Source organism: Haemorhous mexicanus, chromosome 4 (genome assembly GCF_027477595.1).
Source record: "Haemorhous mexicanus isolate bHaeMex1 chromosome 4, bHaeMex1.pri, whole genome shotgun sequence".
Lineage (NCBI taxonomy): Eukaryota > Metazoa > Chordata > Aves > Passeriformes > Fringillidae > Haemorhous > Haemorhous mexicanus.
Genome location: NC_082344.1, coordinates 54,481,941 through 54,498,311, shown reverse-complemented (window position 1 = coordinate 54,498,311; position 16,371 = coordinate 54,481,941). Strand labels below are relative to the sequence as shown.

Below are 16,371 nucleotides of genomic sequence, written 5' to 3'. Positions count from 1 at the left end.
GAATGGAATTTTTTCAGCATCAGTACAAGAAATCTGATTTTTAACGCTGGCACTACAAACTGGCACAATGTGTGGCCAGCGACCGGAGAAGATTGTTGCTTTTTGGACGTTGGTTTTCGTGAGGATAGTTACTGGGCTTGCTGGAGAGGGAAGATCTGTGTGGAAAAAGGACTCCCACTTCAGCCCCGTGAGCGAAACACAGATGTTTTTATATGACACTTTCCCCAAGGATTTTCTCTGGGGGGTAGGGACAGGAGCTTTCCAGGTGGAAGGCAGCTGGAGGAAGGACGGGAAGGGCTCCTCCATCTGGGACCGCTTCACCCGCTCGGAGTTCAGGGACGCTGACAGCGCAGGCACCTCCAGTGACAGTTATATCCTGTTGGACAAAGATTTGTCTGCTCTGGAGTTTTTGGGAGTTACTTTTTACCAGTTTTCAATTTCATGGTCAAGGCTCTTCCCCACTGGAGTGGTGGCAGCTCCCAGTGAAAAAGGACTTCAGTATTATAACACCCTTATTGACTCTTTACTCTACAGAAATATTGACCCCGTGGTTACACTGTACCACTGGGACCTGCCCTTGATGCTGCAAGAAAAATATGGGGGATGGAAAAATGAATCTGTGATTGAGATTTTCAATGACTATGCCACATTTTGCTTCCAGACCTTTGGGGATCGTGTTAAATATTGGATTACAATCCACAATCCATATTTAGTTGCTTGGCATGGGTATGGCACAGGTATTCATGCTCCAGGAGAGAGAGGGAAAATAAGAACTGTCTACTCAGTAGGACACAATTTGATCAAGGTACAGTATAATAAGATTTTACAAATTGATCTTGCACTGCTCTGGGAAATAATAGGAAGAATTGGTCCTGTGATCAATGCTTTTTTAAAAAATCACCTACTGTGAAAGCACTAAAAATAGCCTTTAGCTAAGGCAGTTTTTCTGTTAACCCTCACTTTGATTTTATTGCTTGTCACAACAGCTGATTCAATAATTATTTGTTCTAAAGTGCTTCTTTATTGTTTTATTTAAATTAGTTTTTACATACAAATTCTAACTCTTAAAGAGCATTCTTTGTTCTTTACATTTAGTTCAACAGATTTGGCCATACTGAAATGACTATTCTATTAGTTTAAAAGGAAATTAATTTGTATTTGCATATTGAATCAACTTTACTGGCCATAGAGTATGTATATGTAAATGTGATTTGTTCTAACTTAGTAAGATCATATTGCAAACTGTTTGCTTCTAAACTAGTAAGGCTGGCACGTCTTGGGTTCAGAAGAAAACAAATGTTTTCTTCAGTACTTGAGAGTTTCAAATTATTTCCACAATGTACAGTGTTTTTTGCATCTGCTGTACTCAAAGTACTTCACAGAGCAGGTCTCTATCCCATCTCTGCAGCCAGTATAATTCCCCCTGAGACTATTCTTAACTGTCACAAGGAGGATTTTTCTACAACTTGAGTACATCACACATGTAATTAACAAATGAATCTGAATGGGTTAATCCTACAGAAAGAAGTATGCATGTGGGGAAAAAATTATTTGCCAGAGTAGTTAAAATATTCTGCAACTGACAAATTTTTGTATTTACCTCTGGCCTTGAACCTTCAGAACATCATTTTTCAAAAAAGTCACACTGCAGTCAATAGAAGTTTTACACACAGAAAAGTTGTCAAGCATCCTGAGTCACAAACTGATTTCAGACTTAGCAGAAGAATGATTTAACTATAAAGATTTGTGAAGCATCTCAAAGGAAACTGATGCCAAATAATTCTTTCTGTTTTCAAGCGCTATTTTATATAATGCATATGAAAGATATAAGTTTGCAATATTTCTTGCCTTCATTTCTGAGTGTCACAATCAAATGTGGAGTACCAACTAGGCAGTGTCTGCACTTTCTGTAAAATCCATGTAAGCAGCACACCACACACAGGGAGTGATTTTCCTCTTCCAAAGAATCAATTGAATTTTCCAGGAAAGCAAGCACAGCTGGGTCTGATACACAAATTACTGACCTAATTTTCTTGATCAATATCGTCTCTCAGACTTGATTTGATAGTTGCTTCTTGTTCTAGAGTATAAAATAAATCACTTGGATGGAGGAGTTAAGGAGACTTTCAGCAGCACACAATCCTTTAGCTACCGTTTTATTATCCGTGGGCAGAAATCATTCTCCCCTTCTTACAACCCCATGAACATTACCTAAAGTATTAGCAATTCTCTCCTATACTACTTAAAAATTTCTGAAGATTCTAGATTTGAGATCAATGAAAAATCTCAAATTTGTAGTAAAGTGTTTGAGGAACTGGAGTTTTCTGGTTAGGGTTAGGGATGGAATGGAAACTCTTGAGGTACCAGTGCATATGAGTCAACTCTTCTTGTCTCTAGATGTAATTATTTATTTCTTTTAATAGACTGTAATGCCAGCCAGCCATTCCACAGAAGGCACATCTGGTACTGTATGTTCTAAGCCAACTAGCCAGACTCTTTCTCAGAGATTTTTGTGCGAGTTGAAATGCCCAGTTATTTTGCATTGTTGACAATACAGTATTCATAGAATGTATTGAGGCATCAGGATTCATGTGTTGTGAAATATCTCTCCTTTGAGAATCAAGAAAAATTATAAGATTCTCTCTTTAAAAAGATTTCACATGGGGTTTTATTTCATGACTGATATATACTGGTCTGTTTCTCAGACATTATATTCTGGCTACCTTCTAATTCCCCATTGCAAATGAAAACATTATCCCAAAAATAAAAGATCAACCAAATGTCAGGTTTTGGCAGTGTGAGGCAAAGCCTGTTAAAGCTCTTGAAAAGATTGCCATTTATGTAATCCCCTTTAGGAAGAACCATGTTCTTGTCCATGTCAAGGCTTCATTTTTGGACAGGCTGTTCCTCAATGCCACCCTGTGCACAAACCAGGTCCACCCATTAAATATACAGAGCAGGAAAAACAGGTCTGTAATGCTGAAATGAAGCTAATCTGGCCACCACATTGTTGCACAGCAATTTGCTGAAAATCATTCTCAAATCTTTTTGTAGCATCTTTGGAGAAATTAAATGAAGCTCTTGCATGAATCCTATTTTTAGTTTCATTTACTTGCATATCGTTGCAGTCGTGCTGTTATCAGAACTAAGCACTGTTTATATAAAGGAGTGCTTTTTTGTGATATATCAATCATAACCTGAAGCTAAGTTTAATAGAATCACAAAAACAATATAACAAACTATAAACCCCTGCTTTTTTGGACTTTGGATTATTTTATTGTAAGAACAATTTGAAAGTTGTTGGAGATCTTTGTGTCCCTTGAAAAGGGCTGGAGAAATTTCTCTTAGTTTTAAACATATTGATTTTATTGCTTTCAAAAGCAATACAGTGTCTTAAAACAAAAAAAAATTGGCTGGTATCTCAAAAGTTCACAGAATAACAGGTTGGAAGAGGACCTCAAGGATCATTTCCATAATGAGATGCATTTTAGAACAGATTAAAAAGTAATCTGCTTCCATGAATAAATTCATGTAGGTAACTAGGCAGATAATGATCTAATTAAGGCTTTCCAACAAAAGTAAGGTTGGTCTGTCTTCATCCATCCCAGAGCTCTGTGTGTTGGCTGGCACAGGGCATTGCTGATGCTGAATCACCTCCTGCCTGTGCTCCCTCCAAGCCTTGCATCCTGTTAAGGGGATGCCCCAAACACATCTGCTTAAGAGACAGCCCTGCCTTTTACACAGGCCTTGCTATTCAAGATCTAAAAAGAGAGGTAGTGAATGCAGAATCAGAGGCTGATAAGCAGGGTGCTTAGGAGATCCACATTGGGAAAATAGCTCAGAAGAAGAATTTCAAATCTGAGTTTAAAAAATTTCAATTTTAAAAACATATTTGCATGTTACTATGTGTTCTATTCATACACAGAAGGTAATCATTGCCACTGACCATTTCAAAGGACTCTATACTACCTCTACAGAAATTAATAAGGAATCTGAACTTTGATGCTTTTTATTTGTATATTGCTAAGGGATTCTCTTAGATAAATGTATTTTCAATTGTATGGTCATTATGAGTAATAAAAGGACCATGTGGAGTCTTATACCAGATGGAGAGGGGCCATCAATACTGCATTCTTCTTTAAAGGAGACTGCACTTCACAAAGGCAACATCAGAAAACAATTAATGATAACAGCTAACTTGCTATGCAACATTTGAAAGACACATCAAAGAAAATAAAAAAACTATGAGTTTGCTCCTCAGGCAGATGTCATACTGAAGCAGAGAAGAAAAAAAATGGCACACAGAAAAATTAGATGGATTTCTTTGATTTATCAGTAAATAAATCTGACAAGAAGCAAGAAAATACAAAGGCAATGAATCTTTGTGGCTGGACCTATGTGAGACACATGGCAGAAAAGCCCAGGAGAGAAATATCATAATGAGGTCTCCCTAAAAAATGTCTTCATCACATACTTGGAAAAAGTATGGTGATACTTTCAAGCCTGGTGTCTCCCTATATATCTGTGCCCAGCTGCATTACTCCCAGCTCTTTGATATTTCTCACTATGCCAGGATCTCTTCGTGGACACTGCTGACTTTGGGATCTGTGGATGAGTCTGCCCCAGGAAAGTCCTATAATTCATTCTCCTTAAAAACAAATTTCTACTTCATGAATGGGAAATAATTATTACCTCTATGTCCTACCAGACACTTCCTTCCCTTCCTCCAAAGGAGACTCCTTTCCTCAGGAGGCAGAAAGATGAAACTACAGCAGCACCTGTGTTTCTTACAGGAGAAGGGAAGCCTGTCTCCATCAAATATGGCTCTAGGGTGGACACCAGAATCATCTGTGCTTGTAAAGTGCTTTGTAAAGGTTTTTCAAATAGTAGGAGCCATTGGTGATGATGTAAAATTCAGCACTGATTCATAGTTTCTTGATGATTTGTTATTTTCAGGTTAGCTTTCTTAGATCTCTTGGTAATCATTAGGGAAAACACAATCCAAATGCAGGACAGTTAACATGCGACAAATTATGATAGTAAAGCCTCAGTCCTTCATAACACCCTCTCAAGAAGTGTAGTCACCTGCTCCTCAAGATGTAGGCAATCCTTCACAAGGATCGAGAGTCAGTTTGCAAAAGAAAGGGTTTAATTCTACTTTAGCTCTACTGACTATGGGGCATCTTTACCACAGACCCAAAAAGTCTTGAACAGAAATACACTCTCCAAATAAGCCACACGGCCCTGTCCTTTTTCTGAAATGTAATATCATCATCACATTATATTCTAGTTCTTCATGGTTTAAACACCAGACAAGTAAACAAAAGGCCCAAATAATTTTATTATCATTTTTTCAATTCTAATTTTCCTAAATGTTATTGATTTCCAGCACACTAAAATAACTCCATATACCCCTGACGTTGTTTTGTATACTCATTGCTGTTCCAAGAAAAATTGTTTGACTAAAGTATCTTAAGAATTTGAAAGTATTGCTCTACTGAAAGCTCTTTGCATGTGCATATGATAAATTACAGGATCAGAATTTCAGGGAGTATGAGAATGTTTCAAAAAGAGAGAAGACCAAATACTGTTGTCTTTAGTTTATTAAGATGATTTTTCTAGCCTTTTTACAGGGTTAGTACTAATTGACATAGCACTCTCTGTGACTTTCAAGACTAGGGAATATTTTCTACATTTATACCAGGAAAATATGCTGAAATTAATGAGTCATACGTATCTAGAATAAATACCCAATATTGATCCTACTTTAACTGTGTATTTAGCCTTGACATTTGTCCTTGCTCTAACAAGGAAAGTGAAAGATCAGGGATTAAACTCTAACTGAAAAAAGATTAGTCAAGATTTACTGAAAATACCCAATTTGATGTATGATACAGCTTTTAAATTGATGTTTGTTTCATATCTGCTCTTAAAAACAAATTCTATAAATCAGCTGATTCCATCAACAATAGTTTGCATTTAACAAACACCTTCTATCTGAGAATGTTAAGCCTCTTTACAGATAATTTACAACTCAAATCAGATTTATAGGTAACTATGTGTCTACTGTGTCTGTAAAACCTTTACTGTAGACAGTGAGTAGTTTTTAACAGTGAGTGTTAATCCTCAGAATTAAGTCATCAGTGATACATACAAGTTTGTATATGTGGATTCTATCTTGACTCAAAATAAATGTGCTTATTTATAATTGAGGTCTACTCCTCTAGAGTTTTACCTGGGGCTGTGTCCTCTACTGTACACATTATTTTTAATAGTAACTTTATTTTCTTCTAATCACTTCCTGAAGATGTGTATGAATACGATGAGAGATTCTTGGCTTTTACATGTCAATAGTTGTTATTTTGGCAATGCCATCTTTCTGCACTTCACCTGGAAAAGTGTGACTGCTATGATTTACCTGGTGCTGTTGTCATGGTACTTGGCACTGTGCATCATACAGCTGAGTGCAGTGGGGGGTTTCTTGTTAAGCCAATGCAGCCATATGCCTCTTGTTCAACAGTGGTGTTTGTGGGCTGTGTCTGCAGAAAAACTCTGCAAACCAGGTGAGGAAACCCTAGGGGCAGAGCACAGAGTAAGCCTGGCCCCAGCAGCCCCCCTAAGCTGGAGGGACTTTCAGGAGAGGACTGTGAGGGCAGCTGAGGAGATGGCACTGGCCACTTAGGTTTTCTGATGAGGCTACTAAGAAATCAATTTTACAATACTTTAACTCTATCTTGCAATTTGCCTCAAGAGTCCATTTTTGCTGGCTTTCCTCTTCAGCTACAGAACCTGCACTTCAAAGGTTAGTGTCACTTTATCAGTATTTTCAAAGACAGACTTTGAACAAATGTTACGAGCACGACCTTAGAAACCATAAACAACTGATACACAAAATTTCACAAACTGTAATTCTTTGGTACCCCCCAGCTTAAACAAACACCTACCTGACATCAGGCCTTTTGGAGTTTTTTTTTAACTGTCAAGGCTGTGTGTTTCTAGATAAATTAACTGAAATTATTGTCAAAGGCAAGCAATGCTGTTTGGCTTAGTAATGATGACAATCTAACTCAGCACTCAGTGTTTCACAATGCTCCTAATTGTTTTCTCTGGGTGCAAACTATTATTTTCTTTCCAGCTTAAGAGCATAACACCACACTCCAGGCATAGGGTAAACTTTGAGTTACTTGACAACTCTTCAGCTGGGAGAGGTCAGCTCCCCTCCCCTGCATCAGATCACCTGATTTACACTGCAGTCCAGGGTCACTCCTCTCTGACCTACCTGTCCTGTTTCCTTACAGGACTTTTACAATGCTAGTGGCTCCTCAATCTCCCATGTATTTCTGGTTTTGTGTAAGCTTTGTCTGCTGTGTGCCCTTATTTGGTAATTAATAATGTGACATTTGAAGCTAATTGTGACATGCAATAATAACAACATTATGATAATCAGAAAAGCAGTATTAAGATGTGATACATTTCAGTGGCCATTTCAAAGAGGAAATTAACTAAAATCCTGAACAAAATTCTCACTCAGAGCTGTGAAAGTTGACATTTGGCTTCAAACTTCACAGCTGGGTCCTTTTCCCAAGTTTTTACATGTAGGGATTGTGCAATATCAAAACTTGAACACTTGCTTATATGACTAGGGCAGAATAAAACAAATAAATCCCAAGAAGAGGGGTGGGGGGGATGTGGTTTGATCAGAGTAAGTCCAGGTAGCCCCCGGAGCACAGAGCAGTTAGTAGCACAGAGTCACCACTGACAAATGAAATATCATATAAGATGCATCATTGATGGAATAATTGTAAAGATGGTTTGAAATTTTAACCATATCAGGAACCACCATTTGACAGAGAAAGAATGGCTAGATCACAAAGTTCAAATCCCATTGTTAGAGCTGTTCCAAAGTGTCTGTGTAACAATAGCTGTTCTCATCCCTGCTGGGATCTCTCCTGAAATTTAGACGTGTGTTAAAAGGCAAAAAGCCACAGCCCTAACATGTCATAGGACATGAGTCTGAGCCTTGCCCTCATCCCAAGGAACCTTGCAGGGTAACAGTGATTGCCCATTAAACTGTGCAGGCTAATCCTTGTTCCCTTACTTATGCTTCCATATAAGCTTGCAGTGGCTCAGATGGAGCTAGCTGCCTCTCTGGCTGCCAACCCACAGAGACTTATTAGAGTTACAATTTAATGCTATTTTTCTCTCATCAGGCACATGCAAAAGTTTGGCATACCTACCAAGAACACTTTGAACCCTATCAGAAGGGGATGATATCCATAGTATTGGGATCCCACTGGATCGAGCCTAACAAATTGGAAGATGAGTCAGACATTTCTAAATGTCAGAAGTCCATGGAGAGAGTACTCGGATGGTTTGCTAAACCCATCCACGGGGATGGGGATTATCCAGAAGAACTGAAAAATGAATTCTTGTTTCTGCCAAACTTTACTGAAGAGGAAAAAAACTACATAAAGGGAACAGCTGACTTCTTCGCATTTTCCTTTGGTCCTAGTAACTTTAAACCTCCAAACACTCTACCGAAAATGGGACAAAATTTGTCACTCAATTTGAGGGAAGTACTGAACTGGATTAAACTGGAATACAACAGTCCTCGAATCTTGATTGCAGAGAATGGCTGGTTCACTGACAGCCATGTGAAAACAGATGACACCACAGCCATCTATATGATGAAAAATTTCATTAATAAGGTTTTACAAGGTTTGTACAGAAATTACATGTTGGATTTTTCAGAGAGCACTTTTGATTGTTTGATATTTAGCTCTGTAATAATTTAGTCTTTTTTTTTTTTTAATGAGATAATGGCAACAAAGTTAATCATTAATTATTTATACTGCATGAGTACAAGTCATGGATCAGGATATACTGGTGCTAGGTGTTGTACAAACAGAAAAAACCCATAGTCCCTGTCCCAGAAAGCTAAAGTCCAACATCTGCATTGGGTTAGGGTTGGTTAGGGTTAGGGTTTCCAAACTGAAACTATTACTCCTTCAGGACTCTAAGACTCCACCTATAGTAGGTACAGAAAAGCCTTGAGATCTTCTGTGAATGTCACCTCTGGTGACATAGGGACCTTAGTTAACTCCTGACTTTTCCTACCTTCAGCCCTTTGTTTCTTCCCCAAACCTTCCCCTTATTTTCTCATCCTCACTCCAACACTCAGTCAGGATCCTGACCTGTTTCTGCCCTTTCCTTTCACTGTCCCTGCAGACAATGCTACAAACATACTCTCTCTCTGATCCACCAGATCTCTACCTATCACATGCCTAACTTTTAATTTTCTTTACATAAAGCATACATAAAATAGTAATTTTTCCCCTACCCATTTAAATGGCCACAAAAACTCAGCATGCACCATCTCAAGTACGACAGCATCTTTTGCTCTGACAACTAAACTTACCCCCATCTATTCAATATGCTTCTACAAACAAAAATGTTCTCAGTTGTCACTTGCTCTATCCCTTGATGCCTGCTCCCATTTGTTCAACCTTCCTCAATGCAGACATCAAGTACTCATCTTTACTTGCAAGGCCATTCTAGCTTATCTCTTTATCCTCTACATCATTCTCTGCCTCTGCATTTTGCAGTGGGTATTTTCAGATATTTTTGTACTTTCTCCCATGGTTTCCCTAATTTAGAAGTTGCCTTCTTTGAAAATACATGCCATTATATTGCTTTGTTACATTTCCTCATCTCCTTTCCTCTATTCTGGCCTTGTCTATCAGCTTCCCATATACTCACATTGCAAGCTCTTGGGCTTTCTGATTTCATCTGGCAACTAGGAAAACATCCAGCTGGACTATGCCCATGCTGCTGGGTACTTTGGAACTCAGCTGCATCAATACATGCACTGTGCAAAACAGCTATGTGCCCAAGTTGCAGCCTGGTGTGACTAGGGCAAGGAAGTTCGGTGGAAATACAGAATGATGCAGAATTATTTGTCCTGAGAAAATGAAGCTAAACGATATTGGGAAAGAGTAAACCAGAAAATTTCATCTCTATTCCTTGGCTTACTGGTGTGGTGGACTACAGGTAAAATATGGTTTGTCCACCTGTCTGGGTCAAAATCCTCAGCAACCCTACTTGGTCACTGCTTTGCCTAGGGTACTCCAGCCCTTATAAGGTTAACATGAAGAGTTATCCCATGTTATTTCCCAGCTTAAAGGTGGTGACAGGCAGTGAACATGACTGACCATGGAGTTTGGACTTTTCCTTGCAGGCTGCCAGCTGGCACGAGCCTGCACAGGTGAAAAGCATTGTGGTTAGTTGGTGTCTGCTGAGCAACTGCTTTGCAGGCTCTGCTGCCCTTCCTGAAGAATCAGGTTCCACATCTGAGAAAGCAGTTGTGTTGTCATCTTTTTCATATAGTATATGTAAAAGACCATATCTAGACTCCTTTGCAAGAGGGACATTAAGATTGCTTGAAGAAATCAGTATGCCCTGCACCCATTTTGTAACTAAATCAGTCTCTGGGTTGCTCTACCCTACTTCTCTAAAGTCATTAAAAGTCCCATGCCAACAAAATAGATTTTTCAATTTACAAGCTGAGTAGACATTCCCATGAGCTTGCAGACATCTTTCAAATAAAGGTGGAGAGTTTTAGCTTCATGACAAAGTTACAAACCAGATCAACTGTTGCTCCCTTTATTTTGACTCATGATTCTCTAATTTTACTGATATTATTTTACTGGCAAATTGTCAAATGCAACTTCAAACCTGGATGTGGTATAATATTTCTTGTTTGGTCAGAGCAGAAATAAAGCATCCTATGGTAATTTAATTTCTTAAGGGCACCTTTTTTTTTAGTAAAAAAAGACTAAGATATATACATCAGTTTTGCAATGAATTACAGTGGGTCAATACAAACTTTGAGAAGACACTCAAGATTTTCAAAATAAATAGCCCTTTCTCATAAATATCCCTTATATATGTTAGAGTAATGAATCCAGGACTCATGGATGTTACCTTCTCTTATGCAGCTATTAAATACGACAACATAGATGTGTTTGGTTACACAGCCTGGTCCCTCCTTGATGGCTTCGAATGGCAACATGCTTACAGCATCAGGCGTGGATTATTTTATGTAGACTTCAAAAGCAAAAAAAAGGAAAGGATTCCCAAGTCATCTGCACTTTATTATAAACAAATCATAAGAGAAAATGGCTTCTTCCCAAAGGATTCTACCCCAAACTTGCAAGCTCAGTTCTCCTGTGACTTCTCCTGGGGTATCACCGAGTCTGTTCTCAAGGTAAGCATAAAAGATTAAGCAGATCACTGGCAAGAGAGTGATGAGCAACTCCGTGAACAAATGACCCTACACGGCACCTTGCATTCCAGAATTTCAATGCCCACTGCCAACAGAAGTTAAGCCATAATTGCATTGGTTCAATTTCATGTGCTTCCAGGTTTTCAGGTGAGCTGGTCACAGAGTGCTGGCTACTGCTGCAGCAGCAGACCCTGCTGCAGGAGCCCTTCCAAGCATGGCCCTCCCTCTGCTTGTGTCTCCATGTGGCAGATCAGATGAGGAAATTTCAGACCAAGATCCAACCAATTGTTACTGGGTTATTTTTCAACCAGGGGTTTCCAAATCCAGTTTGCAGTGTGGCCATAGGGATGCTTGTGATGGAGAGAGTGACAAAGGGCAGGGACAAGGTGATTATGCTGGTGGCTCCAGGTCTTGTCTACAGCAGAAGAACATTCCTGGCTTAGGCCTGGCTCTAAGTGCCACTCAGACAAGTGGGTAAGAAGCCATTCTTAAAAAAGAAACATAGCACAGGTGACGATAACCAACCTTGAGCTTTTACCATCTGAGCTCACATTAGAAAACAGATCATAAAACCTTTTATCCAAACTGGCTCCTACAGGACCTATTTATACTTCATTTTTCTTCTATTTCTGCTTTAAACTTAGTAAATAAGCCAACTGTATGTATGACCAGTGTTGGATTTCCTGTCTTGTCATTGCACCCAGACAGTCCCATGGCAAATATCAGCCTCAAAAAATAACAACAAAATCCCATAATTTAACCTATTCACTGACAACCATAGGGGAAGAAAAAGTTAAGCTTCTATATATCTTGTTAATATGCAGCACAAAAAAAAGTACATTTCCTTTGGAAAAAAGCAATCTAAATATTTTAAACTTTACTATTTTGTACTTTGAAACCTACAAAAAGCATTTAATAATCGGAATAATAAAAAAATGTGTTATTCTGAAATTTTTCAACTAGTAGGAGATAGAAAAGATATAACTAAATGCTACAAGCTGTTCATGTCAGATAAATATGCCTCAGTTTCACAAGGTTGATCACAGCAGCAGTGCCAAAATAATCCGTGCCTGCCTTGTACAGCCTCTGGTGCTTGTTCTCACCACCTGCTCTCCAGGCAGCTGCCTGAGAACTGCTGTGAGCATGACCAGAGTGAACTTGATCAGGGAGAGCTATCTCTGTGAAAACATGTCATGTAGGCTGGTGGCAGGGCAAATGCCCATGTGTAATCGAAAAGAAAAAAATGCAATTTTGATGTTTTTCATAGGGAAAGGAACAGAATGATAAGATGACCACTAGCACAAAGCCAGTATAGGTGAGTTGGTTATCCTCTTTCCCCTGGAGCATTTAAGCAAGGCCATCTGACATCCACCACTAATCGGCAGCTAAACACAGGCAGAAATGCAGATTACAAGCAAATATTTTGTTCATTTAATTAAAACCCAGTGTAATATATTTTTATTTTCACAGGCAGAAACGGCAGCTTCCTCACCACAGTTCTGTGATTCCAGCTTGTACCTCTGGAATGTCACAGGAGATGGGCTTCTGCACAAAGTTGAAGGGGTAAAGCTAAAAACCCGACCAGCACAGTGCACAGATTTTGTCAGTATTAAAAAGCAACTGGATCTCCTGGAAAAAATGAAAGTCACCCATTACAGATTTGCACTTGACTGGTCACTAATTTTACCCAACGGAGATTTGTCAGTGGTCAACAGGCAAGTTCTTAGGTATTACAGATGTGTGATTAGCGAAGCCCTGAAACTGAACATTCAGTCCATGGTCACCTTGTATTATCCAACTCACATGTACCTGGGCCTGCCAGGTCCTTTGCTGCAGACAGGAGGGTGGTTGAACCAATCCACTGCCTATGCTTTTCAAGAGTACGCAGCTTTATGTTTTAGGGAGCTTGGCGATTTGGTTAAACTGTGGATTACAATAAATGAGCCAAACCAGCTAAGCAATGTCTACAGCAGGAGCAGCAATGACACCTATCGGGCAGCACACAATTTGTTAATAGCACACGCCATGGCCTGGAGAATATACGACGAGCGGTACCGGTCCTCTCAGTATGGCAAAGTGTCCCTGTCCCTGCATTCCGACTGGGCTGAGCCTGCCAACCCCTTCTTTGAATCTCATTCAAAAGCTGCCAACAGGTTTCTTCAGTTTGAAATAGGCTGGTTTGCCAATCCCATATTTAAGACTGGGGACTATCCAGCTACTATGAGGGAATACATCACCTTTAAAAACAGAAAAGGCCTTTCATATACTTTGTTGCCATCTTTCACAAGTGAGGAAAAGCAGCTTGTCAAAGGTGCAGCTGACTTTTTTGCACTGAATCATTTCACCACCAGGTTTGTGATTGATGAACCTCAGAATGGAAGCCGGTATGAATTTGATCGTGACATTCAATTTCTGCAGGATATCACCTGCCTGAGCTCTCCTTCTCGTTTGGCAGTGGTGCCCTGGGGAATGCGCAAAGTTCTCAGGTGGATCAAAAAAACTTACGGTGACATCGACATTTACATCACAGCAAACGGAATAGATGACCCATCCTTAGACAATGATGAGCTTCGAAATTATTACTTGGACAAATACATGCAAGAGGTTTTAAAAGGTGAGTGCATGACAGATTCAAGTTCCCTAGCCATTTCCATGGCTCAGACCCAGGCACAGCTAAGTCTTGCTTGGGACAGAGCGAGCAGTCCTGGTTCAGATGCAGGAGCCAGCAGCACTGAGCCCCCTGAGGGGCCCAACTCTGCAGTCACACTCAGGGCAGCCACGACACAAAGGAATGGCATCAAGTGCCTCACACAAAACGTAGCTACAGCTGCCTCCAGTTTAAAGCATGAGAGAAGCTCTCTGGGCATGCACGTACAGCAGAGTAGTTACTCAGAAATTATTAGGAGGTTGCACTTCAGCCCAACAACTCCCAAGAGACAATTAATGTTTCTACTCTCCAAAGAAAGGCAAGAGCCTCCTTGATTGCTGAACTAGTCATTGGACAGGAAAGTGCAAGCAAATCCACAGCGACCTGGAGGGACATACAGAAGAAATAGAGCAGGGCACCAGCAGCACCAGCTGCTGTTGAGAGTCCAACGGAGAGTCCAACGGAGAGTCCAACTCTAGTTCTTGTTCCACTACTTGTTTTCTCCTGGGCACATATGGAAATCTACTTCTTCACTTTAGAGAAAAACTAGTAAGAGTTATGGAGGTAGAGGACAAAAACGTTCAAGGCAAGGATCTTCAGCAGCAGCTTATTGTATGAGAAATGCTACAGAGTCCTCCCCTCCCTCTTCCTCCAACCAATCATTAAAGAAAAGCAGTGGGACACAGGCTACCAGCAAAGTCTTGGTACCTGAACCATACAGGCAAAATGAGATGTGCAATACATCCCTGCCCTCACTGTTTCCTACTGGTGAGCATTAGAGAGATCCTGATCAGGACATGGGGGGTTCAAAAGCTTTTCTGAGGTAACTGACATCAAACACAGTCTAGGTATCCAGCTTTCTCCTCTAGGAATTAATAAAAAATGAGACAAATCTTGCTCACGGCTAAGCATGGCTTCAGATTACTTTTAGGCACCAAGAGAAAAAGTGTTCTCTCTCCAGTGCTTAGCCTTTTCAGTTAGTACAGGAATAATGAGCATTTACTGATTTATTTTCCATGCTAACTTCATACTGCAAACAAAAGAACAATACATTACTAAAGGAAATAAGTTATTAAAAGTTTACATGTTCTTAGTATGGGTCACATTCCAAACTATGCTCACTGATTGCATGACTTCAAGGCCTGCTATTTTTAAGTAGTCTCACTCAGCACCTTGGAGGAAGGCAGGAATTCTTGGAAAGCTGCTCTCATGGCACTTATGGGCAGCTGCTCCCAAGTCACTGCAGCTGGCTCCAGTTAAGAGCAGCATCTAGCTTTTCCCAGGAAAACTAACTCCCAGCTCCAACCCTGTACAAATCCAGTTTTCATGGGGTAGGTCCAAAATCATAAGGATTTTTTTAAAACAGTAAGGCACTGTTCCTATGTAATTGAGACAATTGAGTATTAGAAGCAGTAAATATTTTATGATGCAAGTGCACTTTTAAAATTTATAACAATTTGAAATCTGAACTCCTTACCAGAAAGTATGCAGGTTTTACTAGAAATGTAAGTTTTTATTAACACTTTGTTTTGGTTTTTTTTTTCCTTCTCAGCCTACTACATTGACAAAGTCAAGATTAAAGGCTACTATGCGTTTAAGCTGACTGAAGAAAAATCTAAGCCCAGATTTGGATTCTTCACTTCAGATTCAAAAGAAAAGCCTTCAGTAAGATTTTACAATAGCCTGATAAGCAACAATGGCTTTCCTGCTGACTACTCAGTCTGTGGCCCCTCTATCCATGAAAAGCAGTGTAGCTTCTGCTTGTTTATTTCTCAGAAGAAGCCGTTAATATTCTTTGCCTGCTGCCTCTTCTCTACCTTCAGTTTGCTTTTAGCTATTATTTTTTTTCACAAAAGAAAAAGAAGGAAACGTTTTAAGGCAAAAAGCATCAAATGCATCTGTGTCTCATTTTAAAAGGGGGCACAAGCCCACTTTCAGTGAGATCCATCACTGCATTCTACAGTGGGACGATACCACTCAGACAACTGAGGAAAAGCACTGAGTCACTCCAGCCACACACACCAGCAACTCATTCAAAAACAAAGTAATCACACCCACAGGAAGAAGAGCCATGGCACTTGTTTCTTGTGAAATTACTTTAATCCATCTACTATACCTAGAAGACAACTTCATGTTAAAAAAAAATAAAATTACGACCCTCCTGTGCCTTGGAGTAACCTTTAAAACAGCTTTACTTGGAAAGAGCAACTTTTGAGAACTGATATGCACGTTTGTAAGTCTTGTGATGTGTATTCATGTTATGAGTGTTGTTCAGCATAAAACTGTTAGGGTTTAGAAATGTTATTAAACCCCACAAACCTTCATCTAAGTACAACACCAGGAATGAAATGTGCCAGGTCAGCTTCTGAAGATACCCCTAAGAGAACAAAAACCAAGTCAACTCCATTATTGACCAAGAGATATCCGTTACAGATTGGGT

General features: G+C 39.6%; 1 protein-coding gene across 1 annotated transcript; it reads left to right on the top strand.

Moving 5' to 3' along the window:
• KLB (klotho beta) lies at positions 1-16,133 on the top strand. The gene is made up of 5 exons (XM_059844976.1): positions 1-805; positions 8,211-8,718; positions 10,998-11,266; positions 12,755-13,898; positions 15,484-16,133. Exons 1-5 carry the CDS (start codon positions 68-70, stop codon positions 15,843-15,845), a joined length of 3,021 nt encoding a protein of 1,006 aa, XP_059700959.1. The 5' UTR covers positions 1-67; the 3' UTR covers positions 15,846-16,133.
• Positions 16,134-16,371: the final 238 nt, after the last annotated feature.

Coding starts and splice junctions, on each gene's coding strand:
- KLB (XM_059844976.1), top strand. CDS start 68: ATGTGTGGCCAGCGACCGGAGAAGATTGTTGCTTTTTGGACGTTGGTT. Junction 806..8,210: donor TAGGACACAATTTGATCAAG/GTACAGTATAAT, acceptor TTCTCTCATCAG/GCACATGCAAAAGTTTGGCA. Junction 11,267..12,754: donor TCACCGAGTCTGTTCTCAAG/GTAAGCATAAAA, acceptor TTATTTTCACAG/GCAGAAACGGCAGCTTCCTC.